Source organism: Amaranthus tricolor, chromosome 4 (assembly GCF_026212465.1).
Source record: "Amaranthus tricolor cultivar Red isolate AtriRed21 chromosome 4, ASM2621246v1, whole genome shotgun sequence".
In the NCBI taxonomy this organism is placed as follows: Eukaryota; Viridiplantae; Streptophyta; class Magnoliopsida; order Caryophyllales; family Amaranthaceae; genus Amaranthus; species Amaranthus tricolor.
Window position 1 is genome coordinate 8,082,176 of NC_080050.1, and position 16,219 is coordinate 8,098,394.

Sequence of the window (16,219 nt, forward strand, 5' to 3'; positions counted from 1 at the left end):
TAACTCCAAATATAATATGTTATAACCACAAATATATATTGTTATAATCTCATATATATTATATTATAACCTCAAATATATATATTGTTATAGCTTCAAATATATTATATTATAACCCCAAATAAAATATGTTATAATCTTCAAATATATGCTGGTATAACACAAAATATATTATGTTATAACCCAAATAAATATTGTTATAACTCCAAATATATTATGTGACTTTTCACATTACAATTACACGCACGCGTCAGTTTTTTTTTTTAAATTAACATAATGGGATGGGCTTTTGAGAACCGTCTTTAGAAAAGATGGTCTCTCGAGAGAAGCTGATAATTAAATTACTTTTGTCAAATCGAATTTTTGTGGGTAAGTTTTTTTAAAAGAATTTTCCCTTTTTATTTTATATTATATACTCCCTCATATTTATCCAATGAGTCTCATTTGACTTTTCATCATTTTTTATGTGGTCAAATGGGACCACATGTGAAAGAAAGAATATAGTATTTATAAATTTTTATAGGGGTTAAGTGGGGTTATTAAGTGTAAAGGTATGAAAAAGTTAAGTTTAGTAGGGGTAAATTAATAAAACTAACATACCCAAAATAGAATTGAAATATTTAGAGTGACTAGACTAAATAAGGAAATGAGACACTTAAGATGAATAGGAGGGAATATTATTTTAGATTTTGTATATTTAAAGTTTCCGTTAAAATAAGGTCAATAAAACCGAAATAAGTACATCACAAAAAAAAAAAAAACGAAATAAGTAGAGTTAACTTTTTAGTAGGAGTACAAAAATAAATTAAACCTTAACTTGATTGAACTCAAAATAAGCCCACAAGCACAACTACAATAACATAGACTTTGTTGCATCTAACTCCCAAAAAACTCTCAACCATCATCAATCATCAATAATCAATTCATCAATCATCATTCGTTAATCATCAATCATCATATTTGAAGATTGAATTGGGAAATATACAAATTTAGGGATAAATGGGTAGCAGAGAAACAGATGCTTTGAATTATGTATGGAAAGGAGCAATACCCCTTCAGATTCATCTACATGATGCTGAAGTTACCACTCTTCCTCCTCCTCCTCCTGTTTTTGTGCGTATTCTTCCTATCATCCTTTGATCACGCCTTTTTTTCTCTTTATCTATCGTTTAATTTGAATTTTCAATATAGATTAGGTAGTGTTTGGCAACATAGAATTCATTTGAAAATTGGGAATTCAATTTTGATATTCAAATTCAAGAATCGTAAATGACACCTATGTACTTAGAATTTTCAAATTTTGATATTTGGCCCATTTTTAATTTGTTATTGGAATTCTTTGGAATTGACCCAATTCCATATTTCCAAATTGAAGATTTGCCAAAACATAATATTTAGGTCAATTCTACATTTGGAAATGAATTCCAAGTTGCCAAACATGCCACTATAGTGGTGCAATTTTATTATTATGTGATATTAATCTCAAGTCATGTGTTTGTTGCATTTAACCCATTTTCTATATTGATTTGTTATTTGAATCTTGGGTTTGTGTAATTTAGTCAATATAATTTGTTGCTTATTATGATTGGTTGAGTATGTTGCTTTTTTGGGGTTTACCTAGAATCTCAGTTGATTAAAGTTGAGACCGGATTTAAATATTGTTTGTAATGGGGTTAAACTGATATTGTAAACAAAAATATTGTAAGGCATAAATTTATACAAATTGATCCCACAATGATGTATGTGGCTCCGCAGGTGTTCAGGTAATTGTGTTTTGTTCATGTTTGAGTGATTAAACAATTTTTTTTGAAAAGTGAGTGATTACACGTTGTATTGTTTGATTCAAGTAAAGATATGGAAGTTTTTGGAATGATTTTTTGGGTGAAGGAGGAAATTAAGCAATTATGTAAAATGGGTTTGGAGGAGATTAGATTATTGAATAAGTTCAATTTTGGGTTTATGTGGTAACTACTTCTTCCTAGAGTAATGAAGATTCTATCCCAAATGGTGGTGATATGTTCCTCCAACAGTTTCAAGCTAGTAGCAGCAGTTAAATTGCTTCCATCCATATGCTTTCCGTGATCCATTCATGCTCTGGATCATAATTGTATTCCAAGCATGGCCTCAATGAATTATTAGATATTGCTGCTTCAAATGATGATTTTACTTCTGTTGATGAATGTGCTTCATCAACATCAATGAATTTTTAGTGTTAGAGCAAGTGCGAATTCTCCTAGTATAAGAGATGACTTTGATCATCTCATAGACCATGCATTGTCTTGCACTTTGGAGAAGGATAATGTGTGTGCAAGGAAGTATGAGGGTTGAGGTTTGAATCACTCCATGAGGTGATCAAGGGAGTGGAAATGGAGTGCCTTAAACAAGGCAAGAGATGCCTTGAACAAGGTAGAAGGTGCACAACGAGTGCCTTGGTTCATGCCTTGAATGAGGCAAGGACGGGGAAGGAAGGTGCCTTGAACGAAGCACAAGTGATCAAAAAAGTAAGAGAATGATCTGAACATGGTGCTCGTTTGAACGCATATGATGCTTGGAGAGCACATCTTGTACTTGTTCTAGGATTGTTCCAATGTGTTTTGGGCTATATAAGTAGGCCTAACTCATCATTAGAAATATAAGAGACTAGGCTAATACAAGGGAAAAGGGGATTTGGGAAACCTAGAGTCCATTTGTATTAGATCGAGTGTGATCTCCATTAAAGGCGAGATCTTTATACTTGAGAGGCTGTTCTCAAGTGTGTGAGAGTTTGTTACATTGATGTGTTGTTGAATTATTAATGATATTAATCTTTGTGTGAGGAGAGGTATCTTAGATACCTTATAAATTTTCTTGTTGTGTGTTTTGTAGACTTCATTATTGTTGCTTTGTTTTTCTTGTGTTTTTAAACTCTTTCATTTCAGTTAGGTTGGTGAAAAATTTCTAGTTTTTACTAACATAAGTTCAAAGATATCCTTAAGATGCAATCATTAAACATCTTAGCCCCAAAATAGAAATTTGTAGTTGGTTCTATAGAAAATTTTTTTCTTGGTTTAATAAAATCGAAAAAAACAAAAACAAAGGTGAAAATTATATTCTCTTTGTTCCTTAAAGTTGTTTCCATTGCCATTTTGGGTTGTTCCATTTGTTGTTCTTATAAAGAATCTTTCTATTTAAAACATAAATTTTGGTCAAAATTAACCTTTTTCATCCCCATTTTAATAATGCTTATGATCCCTAATATATCTTCCACTAACTTCATTTTTATATTTTTATATTGCTTAGGTTCCTACATGTTTCCCACTAATTTTATAAAAACATTTTTTAATAGTTATGGTCTTCGTATTTGTTCAACTAACTTTCTTTTAATATTTTTTATTGCTTTATGGTTCCTATTTTTTCTCCATTAAATTTATTATTCAATAAAATAATATATTTACTATCTAAAAGATTCTATTTTTCTTAATTCTTGTGAACATTCCTTGTGGGAACTTTTTTAAGGAACGGAAGGAGTGTTTTTTTTAATGGAGGGGGACGACAACTATCACTTAATTTATTATGACGGACTAAAGTAAGATGACGCATTAAATTATATGCACTTCTTATTTATTTTGAAGTTGCATCGGATGATTGCTACTTAGGGTTAATCGAAAACAACCTATTTGTTAGTTTATCATTAATAATGGTAAGACTGCGTATACCCGATACTCCCACACCCCACTATAGGTGGTAGCCATTTAATGGCATTGTGATATCTTTTTATTAATGGTGGACACTGAGACCATTCTAAATTTGGATGCTAGTCTAAGTCTCTAAGAGGAAATGTTTGTTAGTTGTGACAAAAGGTGCTAGTGAATGCTAATTTTTGTCCCTTCAATCAAAAAATGCAATTCACATTAGTAGTAGTGATGTAATTTTTGGAAGTATTTCGAATTAAGGCTTTGCTTGTGAAGCAATTGGATATTTAGTATATTTGTATATGTGAGCCACTTAAGAGAGAGGACCAACAATCGATATTGTCGAACAAGCTATCCTTAATTTGATCATGCTTGTGTTAGAACTTGTGCACCCATTTTGGACATGAGTACGCATAGAGGTGTCTAATTGAGTATCTAATGAAGTCTTTAGAAAGATATTGGTTCAAAATGAAGTATCAATGTTCTGTACACAAATTTCAAAAATCTAACATGGGTACTTGAAGTACAATGAAGAGTTTGAGCTACACAATGACATAAATCTGGAAGAGGCCTTTGGGGAAGCAAGAGGATCAATGTAGTTGCTATAGATTAGGGAAAATATACAGCGACAAATGATAGAAGTAAATATTTTCTTCATGTGTTTAGATGGTTGATGCTATATTCTTATGTATTATTATTGATGAATGCATGTTAAGTCTTTAAATTCAGAAGGATTAATACGAATTATACTACGCTGAAGGGATTGATGAATGAAAACGAAGGATAGTATATGTTACAATTTCACAAGGTTGGGAAGTTGTTGTGGCTTTTGCATGTTTAATCTTGGAACATCATTTAGAGACTAGATATCTATACATCTTTGAAGTTTGAAGGGATTGTGACACTAGTCCATGTGCCTTTTAGTAATCTCTCTAATTCAAATGGGCTCATATGTCCATACATAATAAAGAGTTGTACTACTAAGCTCAGCTTCTAGTTTGAACATTAGCAATTTAGCAGCTATCCACTTAATGAATGTAGTATTATGATTTCTTTCAAAACAACATTTATAATTGACATTGTCGAAAGGAAAAATGTTTCAGAAGGATCCATCTAGCAAAGTTCACAACTTAAGCATGTGACTTAAAGGTCATAACTGTTATCCAACAACTTGTGTTATCACCTAAGTTCCAAGTAGTTAAATTGTGAATGGGAAACAATTAAATTCTCTTTGCTTGATCAAGTTAGAGTTATGATTTATCGTGATGATCAAAGAAAGGAAATAGGGTAGTCGGAGAAAATTTTATGTTTTATTGGGCCCTTAATCTTTCCTTACCAAGGTCCAAGAGTGATATATTGCTATTTCGTGGTCAAGTTTTTCTCCTTTACTCTCATGTTCACTGAAGTCGACGATGGATAGAGGGAATATATTGAAGTTCATTTCTAAGAAGCCTAAATACAAAACATTTCCTCATTATATCTTTGTCCTTATCCAATAGTTTCCTACTTATTTATTACAACTTGCATCTTTCCTTGTCCTTGTAGGGTCCTCTTTGTTACTTATGACAGTTTCTGTTATTAATTGTTTTTTTATTATATTTGATTGATGTATACGACATTTTTTGTTCTTGCAGATATTAGCTCCGCGGATTGGTTATCTTCCATTGCTAGTAACTCAAATAAAACCTCTTTTTAGCGCCGCACTTCCTCCAGGGGAAGATACTGTTTGGTTTGAGTACAAGGGGCTACCCCTAAAATGGTATAGTCCTGGACCTTGGGTTGTGAATATTCCACTTATTTTGAATATCATTGTCATTATACTCATGACCTCAACATCTTATGGATCCAACTTACTTTTTTATGCAATTCTTCAATTATTCCTTGATGAAGCCTTACCATTTATAAAATACCTTGTATCTCATTATTCAAGCATTGCCAAAAGCTTAGTGAAGCTGGAGGATCCACTATTAGATGCTTTGTATGAGTGCAGAATTGGTGGGAATTTTCAGAAACATATGTAATGAATCAAGTAATATATATACTGAAATTAGAATTAAAGAGGAGAAGTTGTTAGGTTTCTGATTATATTACTGTGTAAGTATGAAAATAAAGATGATAGTATACCCCACTTCGAGAGGAGGCTTTCTCCCTGGTGAGCAAGCTCAATAACAAACTTTTTGATACCCAATACAATGCATGCATCAAGTATTTAAACAAAACAAGAAATAACAACCTGCTGACATCACTAACAATCTAATGACATCATAATACAACCAAAATATTAATTAATTAATTCTTCAATTCTTAGCTGCTCTCTTCCTTGTATATGTGAATAGGACCGACGGTTTATTGGACTCGCCCAGTTGAGTCCTTGCAACATATAACGTGCCTTTCTATGTGGTTTGGTGTATTTAGTACTGATCTAACTTTCTCAAAACATGGAATTTTCTTTTTGCAAAAATTCTCATGAGTTCATATACCATGGGGACTTCTTTTCCATTTTAGAACTTGTATATTCACTGATATATGTCATAAGTTATACCTTATCAAGAGCTTAGCTAGAAGCCAAGTCAATTGGCATTTAGGTGCTGGCAGTTAAATAACTCTTGGCTTTTGAATGACAAGATTCTACCTTTTCTCCAATATGAAAAAAGATTCTACCTTTCGTTCACCGCCAAACTGTTTTTGTACAGTTTTTGACCTATTTATAGATTCGCCTAAGGAGGCATGCAGAAAGCTTTCATGCTTCTATCTATTATTGATTATTGCATTTGGAATTTTCATCATGGTTCATGTCTCTCACAGGTATATACCAACAGGTGTTCTTTTTGATCTTCTGTGTGCAGAGCCTGAGAGACCTTGGAATCTTACGGTATAATTCTTTATGGATTTTTTAAAACTTAATCTTTCTGACTGCTGCTGAACTTGTTAAGTTTTGTTGTATTTATAATGCATAATTTCATTGGGCCATTGGCTAGAAGGCAAGGATAGGATTTTGGATCATAATGTTTATAGGATTTGGAGAAATTAATTTGATTTAATTAATTAATTAATTAATCAATTAATTTGGGGTTATGTTTGTTTTGGGGGGGGGGGGGGGGGGGGGGGTTGTCTCTTGCACATTTTATAATTTTTTGATGGTTTTAAAGGTTTGTAGTCCTCGCTTGTTGTCTTGTATTTCAAGTTGTTTTTATTCTGGTGATTTCTTGTTATGTTTCATGTTTTTCTTCTCAATTGATATGTGAAAGCCTTATAAAATATAACTGTATGTGGATGGTACTATTGCGATTTCTGAGACCAAGAATCTGTACAGATTAGACAATGATTCAAATGGGTGCTTCTTAGATGTAATAGTGACTGATGCACTTTGTTTGCATAAATCTTCTTGTTTTTGCAGATTCATTTTAGGAATTATCCGAGTAACACACTCACTCCATGTAAAGATGAAGAGGCTGTTAAGTGGAGCTTTATTAATTCGCTGAAAGAGGTAAATTGCTCAAAAAAATTTATATATCTTGCTAAACATAGACTTGCATTTTACTATTTTTGTGACAGATCTATGTGAAAGGCATCCGTGTTATTTTTTATATGCACTTTTGCTTGTGACCTAGGAAACAAAAGCGTTGGGAGATTAGTGTATCATTGTATAGATAGCATAAAAAAAGATCGTGGTTGTGGATGCGTTTTGCTAAAACAGTCGCGATGTCGCGGAAAATTGCTATAACGGAAAATAACGCGAATCGCTGCCAATGCGGTGTGATTTTTTTAAAAGAAAATCACATAAGAGGAGTTTTGAACTTATAATTGCATTTATTTTGTTGAACTACACTTATTATTATGCAATAATATGCAACTAGCTATTATAATTGTAATATTTGAGATTCTTTTAGTGTATAATATATTAACTTATGAGTAACTATAATTTAAGGGAGCGTAATAATCAAAGTTAATGAGTTTTAATGAAATTTTAACGAGAAGACATATAACGTTGTAACGGTAAAATATCGTTATGACGGTAAAATAACAGGCGTTACACTTTACGTAACGGTCAATTGAAATTCATGCATCGTTATATAACAAAATTTAACGTCGCGAAAACTTTCAAACAGGTTATATAACGGGCGTTAAATAACGTAACGATAGTGGCATTGTCCAGAAGCAGAAATGACTAATTTCCATAACTTTCCCCATTAGAAGATCTATTGACTTTTTGAACTTCTAGAAATGCTTATCTTGGTACTTTTGAGTTGTTTCGGATAAGTTTGTGGTGAAACACCTTGCTTTTCTTCATTCTTATCTCCGAGAGCTCACAGTGTTCTCGGCTTCTCGGTGAATCTTGGTTTACAACAAGTGACCTGGGGACGAGTTCCAAAGAAGCCATGGAAGTTTATGGGGAAAGAGGAAATCTGGGAAGGTAAAGAGATTGGTACCTATCTAGTGTCACATCTCACATGTGAGGGTGAAAGTAAAGAGCATATTTTTTTTTTGATAAAAATTAGGTGGTGTTTCCTAGATAAGAATATCTTTTTTCTTATGGTCTTTGAAAAAGTTTGAATTTTTTATTCTTTATAAAAATACAATATTTCAAAATAGGTTATATTAATAAAATTAATTTCAATAAAATACTTAATTCCTTAAACATTGTTTCACTTTTAAAAATAGTTGCTTCCGCATTTAATTTGTGAGCTACACAGGGGCAAAAGGAGGTTCATGAGAATGGGCTCAATTGTCTCCACTTGGGTTTTAAGATTTTCAATAAAATTTTTTTTCCTTGAAAGAAGATTTTCAGTAAATATTAAGATTGTCCAAAATATATAAAAAATATTTATTTCGAATTCCAGTGTAAAATTCAAAAAATAAACCAAATAGCTTATAATGTTCTAATTTTAGTTCAAGATAAAATCCAGTTGAGGACAATTATTAGAAATAAAAGACAAGTTAATTTATAGACTTTTGCTATGTTTTTTATTTGTTACTTAGACTCGGGTATTGATATTGGATACTGGTATGTGTTCAAGAGTTGCATACGTCTAAATGTTCAATTCTACGCCTAAAATGAAGTATTAAAGTGCCATACCAATGTTCGAGTATCAAGGATCAGACACGGGTACGTGAAGCAAAACGAAGAGTCCGAGTAACGTAGGTTTTTATTATTTGATTTAATAAGACTGTTAGATTTTTTAATAAGTTTAAGAATGTACTGAATTTTTTGTACTGAAAATTTTAATATATTCAACATTGACGTTAAAGTTTACTTTCACTTTAACTTTCTCGATCCATGTAATATAAAACCTAAATCTGCCACCGATGCTACATAGCTTGATTGGAGAGAATGTGTATATTAATCATTGCTCTCTGGTATTCTTGTGGCACTGTAAAAGGCTACCAAATCGATACTACACACCATAGTGTTAAAACAAGGTCGCATCGTATTTGTCGCGATGTGAAGGTTTTCAATATAAATAAGCTGATATTTCCCACATTGAAACGGCGTAAAAAAACCGCGTTTGGGGCCGTATCAAGGGATATCTTATGATTTGACCGATATTTAGGCGTTACAATGACCACATCACTTCAGTTACCACATCACTGTTCCGTTACCGTTATCATGACCATTACCACATTTTTAAACTATGCTACACACATTGTAAAGGTGTGAAACAATTGCCTTATGTTTCGATCAAGGAAATGCTTGATGGACTTGGCCGATATTTGGAAGTATGACGGATGTATGATCCCCTTTACCTATAGTGTAAAAATGCGGTAACGTTCGCGACTGTGGTATCGGAGCGATGATGTGGTAATGGGTGTGATGCGGTTATCGCAACGCCTAAATATTGACTGAATCATAAGATATCCCTTGATAGAACCCAAAACGCGATTTTTTTCACTTTTACAACACAAAAAATATCGGTTCATAATTTCTGAAAACCTTTTCCATGCGGCTGATGCAATGCGATCTGGCCTTGTTTTTACACTATGCCTTAATCTCATCAGCATGACAATTGCCATACTCACGACCACTTCCACTTTTGTTTTTTTTTTATTTTTTATTTTTAAATATGCACGAGTAAGGAAGTCAGAGATGGTTGTTGGTGGCAGGGATGTCTATGGAGGCCTATGTAATTTTAGGAGTGGATTGCTTCTGTTGCCATTAAACAGCGTTTGTCAATTGGTTGATTTCTATTTGGGGTTGCCATTAAACACGACTGATTATGTCTAGATTGGACTTTTGTAACACTGTTATGTGATGCTAAATGCTAATTATTTTTTGGATTTAAAACAATCTGAGGTACCAATCTAGAAGCAGTTTATCTTAATTATGGGGAAGTGCTTTTTCCTACAAAAAATTGAGGATAGAAGCAATATGCTTGTTAAGTTCTGCCATGTGTGCTAGCCTATAAGTCTGTAACCAGTAGCACAATAAGCGCTAAAGCTACTTTGGATCCAATATTTGCTCCTGCAATTATAGAATTTAAGCAGAGGATTTTCTGACCTAATAGCCTAGAATTGACCATGCACCTTAGTATTTTATGCATTTGTTTTTTTTTTTTCATGATTTATGAAATAACCTGCTGTAACCTTTTATCCTCTCGGACTCTGAATAATTTTTCCTCCAGAAATGTTGAGGAATCTGACTTTCTATGGAGAAAATGATGATTTTATGGGATTGCTTGGCACAGATACATAAGTGCATTACAATTGACAACAGTCGTCAAATAAATACTTGTTGGGTGCAAGTATAATAGTTCTTAGGTTTTTGTATAATAGTAAGCAAATATATCTTTTACCATACACTGACTTTGTTAACTGCTCTGAACGAAAGTTCAGCCATAGCTAATGGATTGAAGAAGATGAAGATTAACAGATTAAAGATTGTATTAACTGTTTATCTGAATTACAGCCAGTTATCCACTAGGATATAAGTATTGAAAGCCAGTTACTCAAGCTTACTTTGAGTGCTGAACTCACTTCCAGCAAATAAATTCAAACTGCAATCGACACTTCAATTTTCGTAGTCCTTTCCTCTCTCCCTAGTGCTTTTATTTTTATTTTTATTTTTTATTATTATGGTGCTAATAAGATGACCATGAGGGCCGAATTAGAAAGGGATATGAAGGATTTGGACTTGTAGGTTGAGATGTTAGAAAATTGAAATGCATGGAAAAGAAGAATCCATGCGGATGACCACTAGAAATGATTTGTTGGTTTATGTTCCTTTGGTGGTATTGTTGTAATAAACTAATGTGTCGATAATTTCTTAATAACTCTATCAAATCTTTTGGTTGTAGGTACCCAATGGTGGTAATAAGAATGATTTGTAGTGTAAATTTTCATGAAATGTACCATATCATTCTCATGGTGATGAACTTTTATCATAAAGGAGATAATTTATTCACAATTTTCCATTACCAATACAACCTCTCTAAATGGAAATGCATTAAAAATTAGAATGCATTTCATAAAGAAAATGGGATTATCGAAGTTGAATAAGCATGAAAACTTGTCAAAATATTTTTTTCCTACCAAAATTACACTAACTTTTCAATACAATTCCCACCGTGTAATACCGACAACCAAACGGGCTGTCTAGGTTTTAACTTTTGCTGAGAGGCACCTTATGCCTTCTATTTCTCTCTCTGATAGCTGGTATGTTTTATAGTTAAAGTGTTTTTTGCTGCTCGTTCTTAATTTCTGTCCTGAATTTTACAGGCTGCTTACATAATTAATGGGAGCTGCAAAAATATTATGAACATGTCCCAGTCAGATCAGTTAGAATTGTGGCGTTCTGTTCTAAATGGTAAGACTGTTATTTACTAAGGCTGAGAAGATTACATTGTGTTATTTAATTTCTATTTCACGTGGGAGTGCATTGAGAAGATTTTTTCGGATGATGAAAGATACATGCACATAGATTGAAATGAGTATCATGTGCTAAGAAGACTGTATTGTGCTATTCTATGTTACTTGGATTCAGGTACTGATGTCGGATACTGGTATGTGTCCAAGTGTCGGATATGTCTAAATATACAATTTTACGCCTAAAATGAAGTGTCTAAGTTCCATACCAATATCCGAGTATCAAGGATCGGAAACAGGTACGCAAAGCAAAATGAAGAGTTCGAGTAACATAGGTGCTATTCAATTAAGCAAGGAACTACCTTTTAGTTTCTTTGGATCATATGCCACATTTGTGGAGGTGAACGTCCATCATTTCTTGTATAAGATTTTTTGTACTGAGACCAACTTTTATACTTCCCTATCTACCCACCAGGAAATATCATTGAACTGGCCTAAAAGTGGTTTCTGCATTATGGAATATGGATTCTACCCTGAAGTTTTCCGTATCTTCTAAGCGCAATAACTTGAACTTTGTGGTAGATTTCGTACTCTTATCGTTTGGGCATTGAAACTTACCTTTTTGATTATACCAGGCAATTTGGAATCCTTCCTCAAGGTGACATCAAAATTGAAGCTTGTGACCATTGAAGATGACTACACAGAAAAACTATATCCATCATCGAACCTTTCATCTGATGCTGGTAATGCAGATAATCCCGGACTTGCCAAAACAGGTAAATTTTGTTTAGGTGTTTTTCCGAAAATTCAAACTATATTTCTTTGGTCTGAGAATCAATTGGTTATATGGGAGCCTTAAACCAAGGCTTTTTTGATCTTATCATATTTGTCAGCTCGATCAACCATGACCATCATATTGTACATCGTGTGTCGAAGTAAAGCAAACAATGTCAAACTGTTTGGATTGTGGTCCTTCGCGGATGATATACAAGCATGTTTAGTGATCAAATTTTAGTAAATTATACCGGTGGCACTCTTTTTTGTTGATCCCTTTTTTAGTTGCTAATCAATACTCAAAAAGATCCTTCATTCTTCATCTGCCTTTCCTTTGTTGACCTCTAATTTGGAGCTGGTATTACTTATGATGAACCTTATATTGTTTTGGGGCGTAAAATATGGAACTCCTAGGAGTCAGATATTTTAAAGTTTAATGCGTCTGGTTGGCGTTGTTATTGGAAGTTTAAGACAGTTATTTATCTGTAAAGTGTATGCAAAGCTAAGACTCATCACAAGTTAAAGGAGGATGTAATGAGCTGACCGGATATGATGGGGATGACGAGAAACATAAAAGGATGATGATTTGTGTTTGCTTCTCGCAAAGGAGAAATATAAGTTTAACTCAATTTCAACTATGAATTTTCTGAATTCCTACTTATACAGTTATACCAACATGCACCTACTAGTTAAGAACAAATATTTTGTTGAACTAGAAGATCTGCAAAATGGACAGAAAAGATATTGCAAACCAGGTTTAGAACTGAAAAATAAGTCTGGGAAAGCAGTTCCAAAGACTCTTGTTTTTTATTATAGGGTAGGCTGAGAGAAGGGGAGAGCTGCGTAATAATTGAATCCAGGATCATACATGGGGAAACTGGTACTTGATCCAACTGAGGCAAGACCTGATTTTCCAGTTCCTAAGTCATTTGATAACAGCCATTGAGATGTTTGAATATTACAACATTTTCATTGAATGAAAGTTTGTAATACAATATTTTCTCCCTTCTGCAGCTCAGCTATATAAGTCTTTTGTAGAAACAGAGTAAAGTGAATGATTTTCTCCCACTTCTTTGTTTATTCTCGTCGTATTGATTAACTTATCCTTTGTTCACGTAAAGGATTTGCTAATACACTCATGTTTTGTAGGAATCTGTTTTAAAAGTATTTTCTTCCCATTTGGTTTGTGCAAATTATTAGTTCTATTGTCCGCGTGCATGAACAATTTTTTTGCTGGGGTTGGCAATTAGTCTTCTTGATCCTTGTATAATTCTCTAATGGTCAATTCATGTTTGTTTTACTTCAATCATTTACATTTTATTCTCAAATTTCATTCCAATGCGTTACCATTTGGAGATGTGATATCAGATGGTAATAAAAAATTGCGAGAAAAACTTTTTCAAGATTTTCCTCTGACTCACGGTGGTAAAAACTAAGCCTTGTGGTACCATTTGTATATTTCTTCCATGTGACGACTAAAATGAATTAACACTTTCTTTGCTGCATTCCCAGCGTGTCAGTTTATTTTGCACTTCTATGATTGTTATGGTATGTCTTTCGGGTGGTGGTCTGGTCATATTAAAAGCTTGGATGACAACTTGTGGCAGGTAGGATTCCAGTACGGTTATACGTTCGAATTTTTACCGAGGTCTATGATGACTTAGAAGATGCTCCTGAGTTTGATAGCTGGGAAAAAATCTCCTACATAAACAGACCTGTTGGATTCGACAAGGATGACGGTAAACATATAATTCACTTGGATTGGATTTACGCTTTTTACTGTCGGGTTCAAGTACCTTTTTGAATTCATTTTGAATAATTTTGAATGTATTCGTCTAGGATGTCTAGCATTTCCATTATGTGAAACTGGTGTTTATAGTACAAATATTATTGTATGTTTCGAGCTAGTCTTTAATCATCATCCTGCTCCATACTATCTTTGGACATCGTCTCCTATATCATTTTCCAAATGTCATTTGGGAAGTCTATGGATTCTCTTTGGCGACTACAACAACAATGCCAAAGCTTCAATCCCAAAAGATTGAAGTTTGTGATATAACAACTCGTTTTGTATGAGACTGTCTCATCATGAGACGAACTCATATAATTAACTTATTTCTCTAATTGATCACTTTAAAGTTGTAAGTGATCACTTTATAGACTAAATGTGTATTGGCCAGCCCAATATAGATAGTTTCACCATTTGAATCATTTAAGAATTTGTAATACAATAAATCAATTCTAGTGGTCGTCCACATGAATTCTCTTTCTCCATTCATTTCGATTTTTATCATTTTAACCAGTAAATCTGAATTCTTCATATCCTTTTCTTCTTTTGCCCTCTAGGTCACTTTCGATTTTCCTCACCCTCTTTTTAAGTCTCTCGGCTTCCAACTTTCTGTCTTCCGATTCTTCCGGTGACTAGCAAATGAAAAATCATATCAAACCATAATCAATAACAAAGTCTACCTAAAAGCTGTTACTTTCATTTTTTTACACTTTTTGAACAAGTAGTCCAATTGTGCGGCAACATTCCTTTGTACTATTATACGCACTCCATATTCCATGAGGCCTGATTGATTTATTGTTTATTTTATCTCATAATTTTAACCTTAACCTGGATATGCTATTATAGTTGAGTATCTGAGTAATTGTCGTCGAAAAGCTATCATTTCCTCCGTCCGTTTGAACTTGCTGCACAACATTCAAAAGCCTTTCGCTTTAATTTGCATTATGTAGCAAATTCATAGGGATATATGATTATTTGATTGTGTTGAATTGATCTCGTTCTCAGATTTATCATATAGAAGTGTTCGAGTATTTACTAAAATGTGAAGAACTCTTCAGGGAAATGCTTCACTTTAGGTCATGCTATGAAAACTCTTTTGCCGGAGTACTTTGGATACGGAACGCCCAACACCGAGAAACTAACTGATGATGAGGTTAAAGAAGTGAATCCCGAAGGTGGTGATCGAAAAGTTATCGAAGAGGTGAGTACATCAGCTATCGAAAATCCCGAGTCTAAACAATTAACTGAAAGAGCAGAAATCAAGCTCATTCGAATTCAAGGAATTGAGCCAAAAGCCGAGATTCCTTTCTCTTGGGTAGCCAACAACCTAGTGAACCCCGATCATTACGTGCACGTATGTGTATATTTGCTGCATCTCAAACCCGACTCTTGACTCATTATTGCTTTGCACAGACGAGGTAAACGCTATACACGTCACTTATTCATTATATTTAGCTAATTGCCTTGTACGGTGGTCGTTTGGATGTCGAGTTCTTCGTTTAGGCCATTGCAATGTGTATATATAACAAATTAATTATTTTCCTCTTGAAAGTTAGCAGCGTTTTCTTATTCGTTCCGTTTGATTAGGCGCAACCCTCTGCTCGACCAGAGCAGAGGGGATTCGTTATTTCGTTTCGAAACAAGGTACGACTATAACGTTAAATCTTTAATTCGAATTGATTAATAAAATAGTAAAATAATTGAGAATATTGTAATGTAGCTAAAAAAATGAATAAAGAGACATGACATGATGAGTGCAGGATAAAAAGAAGCAAAGGGAGACAGATCTTCTCGTTGGTTGGCTAATATTTTTACTCCTACTTGTTTGTATAAAAAAACATTATCTCACATACATCACCATTCACCACCCTTATCCCTGGGCCCCACATCACATTTTCATTTATTTTTATCTAACAATCCAACAAACTACATAAATATGTAATATTCTAACTTGAGAAATTAAAACGCTAGCTTATATACACATCAGAATTCACTCATCACTTTATATATAATTGTTTATTGCTTCATTATAAAATATGAATATCTTTTATACGTAACAATTCAATTTACCTCATTTTTTTTATTTATTTATTTTTTTAACAAATTCCAAAGTAATTTTAAAAGTCAAATAACTTTAATGATTTTTAGAATTTTAAAAAATATAAAAATTTGTATCTAGAAAATT

The 16,219-nt window shown here is 33.3% G+C and overlaps 1 protein-coding gene across 1 annotated transcript; it reads left to right on the forward strand.

Moving 5' to 3' along the window:
* The first annotated feature begins 800 nt into the window (after positions 1-800).
* LOC130810335 (autophagy protein 5) lies at positions 801-15,603 on the forward strand. Its single transcript, XM_057676351.1, has 8 exons — positions 801-1,113; positions 5,306-5,430; positions 6,477-6,543; positions 7,069-7,158; positions 11,385-11,472; positions 12,107-12,247; positions 13,853-13,984; positions 15,093-15,603. Exons 1-8 carry the CDS (start codon positions 1,000-1,002, stop codon positions 15,425-15,427), a joined length of 1,092 nt encoding a protein of 363 aa, XP_057532334.1. The 5' UTR covers positions 801-999; the 3' UTR covers positions 15,428-15,603.
* The last annotated feature ends 616 nt before the right edge of the window (positions 15,604-16,219 follow it).

Coding starts and splice junctions, on each gene's coding strand:
- LOC130810335 (XM_057676351.1), top strand. CDS start 1,000: ATGGGTAGCAGAGAAACAGATGCTTTGAATTATGTATGGAAAGGAGCA. Junction 1,114..5,305: donor CTCCTCCTCCTCCTGTTTTT/GTGCGTATTCTT, acceptor TTGTTCTTGCAG/ATATTAGCTCCGCGGATTGG. Junction 12,248..13,852: donor TCCCGGACTTGCCAAAACAG/GTAAATTTTGTT, acceptor AACTTGTGGCAG/GTAGGATTCCAGTACGGTTA.